We start from the raw sequence: 7,547 nt of genomic DNA, 5'->3' as shown, positions 1-7,547 counted from the left end.
TTTTTTTTTTTTCCATTGCTCTTTCATTATCAAAACTTCCTTACTCTGACTTCATCTATGTTAGGACCACCAAAAGTAATTCACTCTGAAAAGTCTTACCTGCATTCTTACTTTGCAAATCATTGTTAAGTTTTTCTTCTCTATGTTCGGCAATTAGTTGGCGACTGCTACATATAAAAAAGGGTGATAAACAATGTTACTATTTTAATACTGATATGAAAAACATTTACCAAATATCAAATTCTTAGCAGTATTTCAAATAACATCAGAACTAATATCAAAGCTTGAAGTACCCCATATACTTCACATTTGTAAGTTTTATACACTTTTTATTAAGTATGTAATTAAAGGAGAAAAAAAGTAAGGTGAACCAGTCATGAATTCGTAATTTAGTAATTAGTAAATTAGAGTTAGCTTGCCATAATGGAAAGTGTCTAGAACTCAGAAGTCCTAAGTCTCACAGCTATTTCCTCTTGGACAAGCCACTTCTCTTGGGCTCAGAGTCTTCCTCTATAAAACAGGCATCTTACTGCCTTATTTTACAAGGTTGTTAAGAGGATTTAATGAAATATTAAACCCAAAACATGGCCTTTCGGGAAAGGTGATGCCCACTACTCTGGGAAGGGCAATATGAGACCTTTCATCACCTAATAAGAAAAGGCGCTCCATGGGATTTAAAGCAGGCTTGGGATATAGGCCTAGTAACAAAGGAGAAAGAGAAGTCCTGTCTCTTCCTGCAGCATTATTTGAACCTCTTTAACAGCTTAGAATGGTCCCAACTACCATCTGCTGGAAGAAGAGACAAGGATAATTTATCCTGAAGGTCTGGGCTAACATATGGGCTTCACGTAAGGCTTTTGAGTGTGAAGGGAAGGGTGTGTGTGGCTAAAGCCAGGAGGCCCAGCTGACAGAACAGGGTGCTGGTGCTTTGGAATAGCTGAGCATAGAAGCATATGTAGTAAAACGAAAAAAAAGTTGTAACTTTGAAGTCTAACTGTGGATCACCATGAAGACTGAGGAATGTGGATCAGCAAGGGCATCCTAGGAGCAAAGGTCAATCATGACCAGACTGCAGAACCAGTTTCTTTCTTACTTTTTTTTTTTGAAGATTTATTTATTTATTTATTTATTTGAAAGAGAGAGCATGAGACGGGGGAGGGTCAGAGGGAGAAGCAGACTCCCCGCTGAGCAGGGAGCCTGATGCGGGACTCAATCCTGGGACTCCAGGATCATGACCTGAGCCAAAGGCAGTCGCTTAACCAACTGAGCCACCCAGGCGCCCTGCAGAACCAGTTTCAATGGCAATGCTGTAGTAGTAGAATCAGAGGAAACAAGGGAATGATAAGGATGTCTTTTCCTTCCAAATGACTTGTGAAAAAAGATGGTCTCTTTGGTCTTAGGGAACTCCTCAGGTTCTTGGAAAATTCAAAGGGGAAAGTATAGGAGATAGCCCTCAAGGGAAAGTATAGGGTCTTCTACTAAACTGAACATCTCAAGACCCAAGTAACTAGTTAGAAAAAACAAGGATGTTGGGGCACCTGGGTGGCTCAGTCGGTTAAGCGTCTGCCTTCAGCTCAGGTCACGATCTTGGGGTCCTGGGATGGAGCCCCACGTCAGGCTCCCTGCTCAGCAGGGAATCTGCTTCTCCCTCTGTCCCTCCCCACCCGTGCTCTCTCTCTGTCTCTCTCTCAAATAAATAAAATCTACAAAAGAAAGAAAGAAAGAAAGAAAAAGAAAGAAAGAAAGAAAGAAAAAGAAAAAACACAGATATAACATTATTTGTACCCCATGCATAACGGTTATACTTGGAATGAAACAGATACAGTTAGGATCCCTAAGGATAAAGGTCTCAATAGTCCTGAGATAAAGAATCCTGCACCCATTACTACTTCTTACTAGTCTAGCCTTTTTCTTGATTTCTGGCAAATGATGTGGGCTAACTCACTGCCATCCCAAAACTGCCTGAATCAAACAATGAACTCTCATCTGTTACATAAGAACTAACAGGGGCGCCTGGGTGGCTCAGTCGTTAAGCGTCTGCCTTCGGCTCAGGTCATGATCCCAGGGTCCTGGGATCGAGCCCCACATCAAGCTCTCTGCTCAGCCGGAAGCCTGCTTCTCCCTCTCCCGCTCCCCCTGTTTATGTTCCCTCTCTCGCTGTGTCTCTCTCTGTCAAATAAATAAATAAAATCTTAAAAAAAAAAAACAAAACCTAACAGTTAAATTATTATATACCTCAGTTTAGTAATAACTAACATTTTAATGTAAACACTTACACTTTAAGATCATTAAAAATAGAATATTCTTCTGCAGTCCATCCATACGCATCTTCAGAAAAGATATTAATACCTTGCTGAAGAAGAACCCTGACTAGATCTGCAGAATCATAATGTACAGCAAGCATGAGGGCTGTTCTAAAATAACAGAGAGAGAACTTCACCCTTAGGAACTTAAGAGTTATTTAAACAGCTAATTTGATATACTTTATCAGGTTAATATCTTGCCTGTCAGTACAGAATTGACCATTAACATGTTCAAGTGCTCATCTTTGTAAATACCTCCACGGCTAAAATGAAAGGACAAAAAAGAAGCCTCTTGTCCTACTTGGCTATGACAGTAGAAGTTGCTAATTTAAAGTCCTTTGATAGGGGCGCCTGGGTGGCTCAGTCGTTCAGCGTCTGCCTTCGGCTCAGGTCATGATCCCAGGGTCCTGGGATTGAGCCCCGCATCAGGCTCCCTGCCCAGCGGGAAGCCTGCTTCTCCCTCTCCCACTCCCCCTGCTTGTGTTCCCTCTCTGGCTGTCTCTCTCTCTGTCAAATAAATAAATAAAATCTTTAAAAAAAAAAAAAGTCCTTTGATGAACAAGAAACTATGCTGAGGTCACTTATCTGATGGTAAAGATTTTAAAAAAGAATTCCCCATTTCTTCCTTAATCTGATACAGTGTACTTCCAAGCCATCTAGAGGACAGGTCCGTATAAAAAGCTATTTGCAGGGGTGCCTGGGTGGCTCAGTCGGTTAAGCGTCTGCCTTCAGCTCAGTCATGATCTCGGGGTCCTGGGATCGAGCTCCACGTCTGGCTCCCTGCTCTAGCCCCTCCCCCTGCTCATGCTCTCTCTCTCTCTCTCTCAAAAAATAAAATCTTTAAAAATAAAAAAAAAAAAAGCTTATTTGCAGGCTGAAAATAACAGTATTCATACTAATGGTAATAAAACAGTCATAGTCACAGTTAATGATGCTAAGATAAGCACGTGGTAGACACTAAATTAAATGCTATATATATATAAAATAGTACACACAACCACCCTTAAAGGATATATTATTATCCTCCTTTTCATGTCAGGAAATGTATCTGGTTATGATAAGTAATGTTTCCAAAGTCACACACCCAGCAAGTAGGAAAGCTAGGAATTAAACCTAGTCTTGTGTCAATCTAAAGCCCATCTCTTTTCTCTTTATCACCCACCTATGATTTGTCCTCATTAAAGGAAAAGTCTATTCAATTAAAGTTATCTTTCATCCTTCTATCCTTACCAATGAAAACAAAAAAAAAAATATACTGAACATGAAAAAGGATGATGAGCCCATATTATCTGGTAACAGTAATTATTAATCACTTAGGGATCATCCAACGTCAGTATTCTTCAAAAACAAAAAGCAATTTAAAGAGTCATCCAAAAGACAAAGCAACTCCTATTTATGTTTAATATTCATCTTTTAAGGAAAATATATATGAAGTAGAAGTTTCAAAAATACTATAAAAGGGTTAAGAAGTCCAATATTGCATCGTAAAGTAAAATAAAAGTTAGGAATCCACACTTTATAAAACTAATAAAACTAATATGAAACCCCTTTAGCTAATATAAAATCATATGGGGAAAAAAAAAAAAAGCCTGCAAATGACATCAGTCAATAATATGAAGGAATATAAATTCTACCATATACTGTTCTTCATGTTGCCCCGTCAGAATAATTGCTTTCTGCCTAACTGATGACATGTTGACATTTTTCACTATATAAATTAATCCTCTTATTAAGTTAATCTTTCTGACTTGAGTAACTGTGCCACTCTAGAACAATATAAGGTTTAAAAAAAAAACCAAAACTACTGTACCTTTGCAACTTATCAACTGCATGTACATTTGCTTCTTTTTCTATTAAAAATTCCACCATTTGCTGTTTGTTCTCACTTACAGCAAGTAAAAATGGTGTGAGTTCATCCTGTAAAAGTGCAAAAACAATTTATAATTTACAAAATTACGTATTTCCATACTGAATTTTAAAACTTATAAAGGATCCTCTAAACTCAAATATATAATATAGAAAGTACTCTCACCCTTCTGTGCTTTCACCAGCTGCTCCTTCTCTTTCAAATAGCCTCCTCAGGGGGCCTGGGTGGCGCAGTCGGTTAAGCACCTGCCTTGGGCTCAGGTCAGCTCAGGTCGTGATCCCAAGGTCCTGGGATCCAGCCCCAAGTCAGGCTCCCTGCTCAGAGGGGAGTTGGCCTCTCCCTCTGCCCTGCCCCTATGCTCCTACTCTCTCACCCACTCTCTCTCTCTCAAATAAATAAATAAAATCTTTTTTAAAAAATAAATAAAACTAAATTAAATAGCCCTCTTCCACCTCTTCAACAGATTAACTGCAGTCATTCTCCAAAACTCACTTCACTGGCTGGTTCCAAGAATCTTGGCTTCTATCACAGTATTTATTATGGTATACTCTAGTTATTTTATTGCACCCCCTCTAAACCAAGAGCTTCTTGAGGGAAGGGATTATTTTTTTTCTCTATATCTCCAAAATCTAAAACATAGCAGTAAATGCTTTAAGTATTTTTATTGAGTTAACAACCTAAATGATTATCTCTGGAGTAGTGTTTTTTAAATTACATTCCGAAGAACATATACTTTGCTGGAAGGTAAGTACTGTGCCCCAATAGAAAGATTCAATGATCATCTATGTCTGAGAAATATTACAAAACTGCACTATATATCTAGCACAAAAGAAATCCGTTTAAATTTGCTTATCCCCATTTGACAATACTTTTTGTGGCAAACATTAACATTTGAGAAATTATAGAGTTTTGGGGATATAGTTTTGAGAGCTTTCCAATAAAGATGAAGGTTTTCGGGGTGCCTGGGTGGCTCAGTCGTTAAGCGTCTGCCTTCAGCTCAGGCCATGATCCCAGGGTCCTGGGATCGAGCCCCACATCCTGCTCGGCGGGAAGCCTGCTTCTCCCTCTCCCGCTCCCCCTGCTTGTGTTCCCTCTCTCACCGTCTCTCCATCAAATAAATAAATAAAATCATTAAAAAAAAAAAATGAAGGTTTTCTCCAGGTTACACAAACATGCTTGATTCTCTTCTGTCAATGGTATCAGGATCCCAGATGGCAACATAAGGCACTCTTGATCCAAATGGGTCACTGAGGAGATGGACTCGGAATTAAAAGAGTGGCTTTGGGGCAACTGGGTGGCTCAGTCAGTTAAGCGTCTGTCTTTGGCTCAGGTCATGACCCCCGGGGTCCTGGGATCCAGCCCTGAATCAGGCTCCCCTGCTTCTCCCTCTCCCTCTGCCCTTCCTCCATACTCAAGTTTGTTCTCCGTCTCTCTCAAGTAAATAAAATCTTAAAAAAAAAAAAAAGTATCATTAAAGTGAAATCTTAGACAATTTAGTTATTTCAAAATATTTTCATTCAGGGAATGCAGGAGCTTCCAAATATGAAAAACTGACCCTACCTGTCAACCAACAGTGTTTCTGTAAGGGCAGTGGTAGAAATAATGCCTGTCACAGAAACAGAAGGTGGACTGGTGCGCGTGGTCATCAACTACTCCCCATGTACAGCTACCACCCCACTGAGGAACTACACAAAGCTGAGCAGGAACTACTCTCTGAAATGGGAGACCCCAATGTGGTACGTGGCGGGAAGAGTGGCTACAAGCACAAGTAAATGCCCCTGTAGGATGTCATGACCTGATCCCTTTGCTCTCATTTTCAGAACCTTGGGGCCTCGAGTGCCCAGGGCCTGCAACCTGCTGCTTTCTCCTCCCACTTGCACTCACCCAAGTTACCCCACTGGGTCAGGGTCTCCCACCCATTCCCAGCAGCACCCATTTCCTAAGCCCCTGCACAGCACCCAGCCTCCACCACCTCCACTCCCCTCTAGGCCTTCAATCCTTTGTGGGCTCTGAGCCCACCAACCACTCCCAAGCACTAATGGGAAGATTTTCTTTCTGGGGTGGAAGCGGGGCTGGGAGACAGAACTTCGCTCTCTCCATGGGCATCACCTTTCTCTAGCCCTCCCTGCCCTGGCTTTGGAGTTGTTTCCAGGATGACAGGACCTGATGTATAGAATTCAGTATATGTATTTATTACACATATAAATAAATATGTAAATAAAATGATTTGTGGCTAAAAAAATTTATATATACATATATATATTATTTCAAATACTCTATAAATACACTTGATCTGCACCTTGTTTCTCACTTCAATATTTGCATGATGTAGAAGCAGCTTCTCTGCTATTGATGTATTCGAACCAAGGGCGGCATAGTGGAGAGCAGTATTGCCAGCAATGTCCGTAAGATTTGGATCAGCACCGTGTTCTAGAAGAACGGTCACACATCTCTCACTCTGACATTGTACAGCCTGTCAGTATTATACCAAGAAACAGAGTGTCAATTCTGGGAATTTAAAGTAAACATGCCACAGGTTTCACCAATTAGTTCTGTTTAAATGCAATAAGTTTTCATTCTAAGTAATTAAATCAAATCCATCTCAGGCAGCCACAGCTGCTTCCACATACCTTCATCAGAGCAGTCCTATAATCTTTATCAAAGAGGTCAAGCTGGCATTTCCTTTCCACTAGGACAGCAACGACATCTGGATGGCCATTGGCACAGGCCAAATGGAGAGCAGTCCTATGAAAGTGAAAGAACTTTTTAGGAAATTATAGTGCACTATTTCAAAACATGCAATTAATTCATGTAATTGTAAACGTTAAATAGCATCTTATTCCTGTGACTCCAAAACCAGGATTTAGTTTTCTTTTGAAGAAAGTACAATATTTATTAGTGATTCTTCACCACACTAATAAAGAGCAGCCTATCTGAGTAGGTAGAGCATGACCTCAGGATTCAGCTTAACTTGGGTTTGAATCCTACTTTAACTCTGTCACTTAACAGTTATCACCTACTTAGCCTTATCCTCAATTTCCTCATCAACAAAATGGGGATAAAAATAGTTATCTCGGGTCCCCTGCCCAGCTCAGTTTGAAGATCATGTGACTCTTGATCTTGAGGGTTGTGAATTCGAGCCCCACGTTGGGTATAGAGATTACTAAAAAATAATAATAATAAATAAAGACTAGTTATCTCACAAGACCTCGGCGTGATGCTTAAATGAGGATCTATGCAAAGTTTGTTACATAATATTATTATAACTATTACTATTACTACTATTTTACAAAGACAACATCCAATTAGGTAAAGTGATACAATTATGCCTACTTTGTAGATATGTTTTAAGGATTCGCAAGAATACTACATTTCAG

At 39.9% G+C, this 7,547-nt stretch overlaps 1 protein-coding gene across 1 annotated transcript in view; it reads right to left on the bottom strand.

The window, feature by feature from the left end:
- Positions 1–6,915, bottom strand: part of LOC123323753 (ankyrin repeat domain-containing protein 26-like) — a gene marked incomplete at its 5' end in the record, with an annotated part of 23,741 nt that extends 16,826 nt beyond the window's left edge. Inside the window, 4 exons of the mRNA XM_044912232.1 lie at positions 100–167; positions 4,114–4,220; positions 6,470–6,643; positions 6,801–6,915. Coding sequence (XP_044768167.1) covers positions 100–167; positions 4,114–4,220; positions 6,470–6,643; positions 6,801–6,915 — 464 coding nt within the window. The remainder of the gene's footprint in view (positions 1–99; positions 168–4,113; positions 4,221–6,469; positions 6,644–6,800) is intronic.
- Between the last annotated feature and the right edge of the window lie 632 nt (positions 6,916–7,547).

Source organism: Neomonachus schauinslandi, unplaced genomic scaffold (assembly GCF_002201575.2).
Source record: "Neomonachus schauinslandi unplaced genomic scaffold, ASM220157v2 HiC_scaffold_646, whole genome shotgun sequence".
Taxonomy (NCBI): Eukaryota; Metazoa; Chordata; class Mammalia; order Carnivora; family Phocidae; genus Neomonachus; species Neomonachus schauinslandi.
The sequence above is the reverse complement of the archived record's forward strand: the minus strand, read 5'-3'. Positions and strand labels throughout refer to the sequence as shown.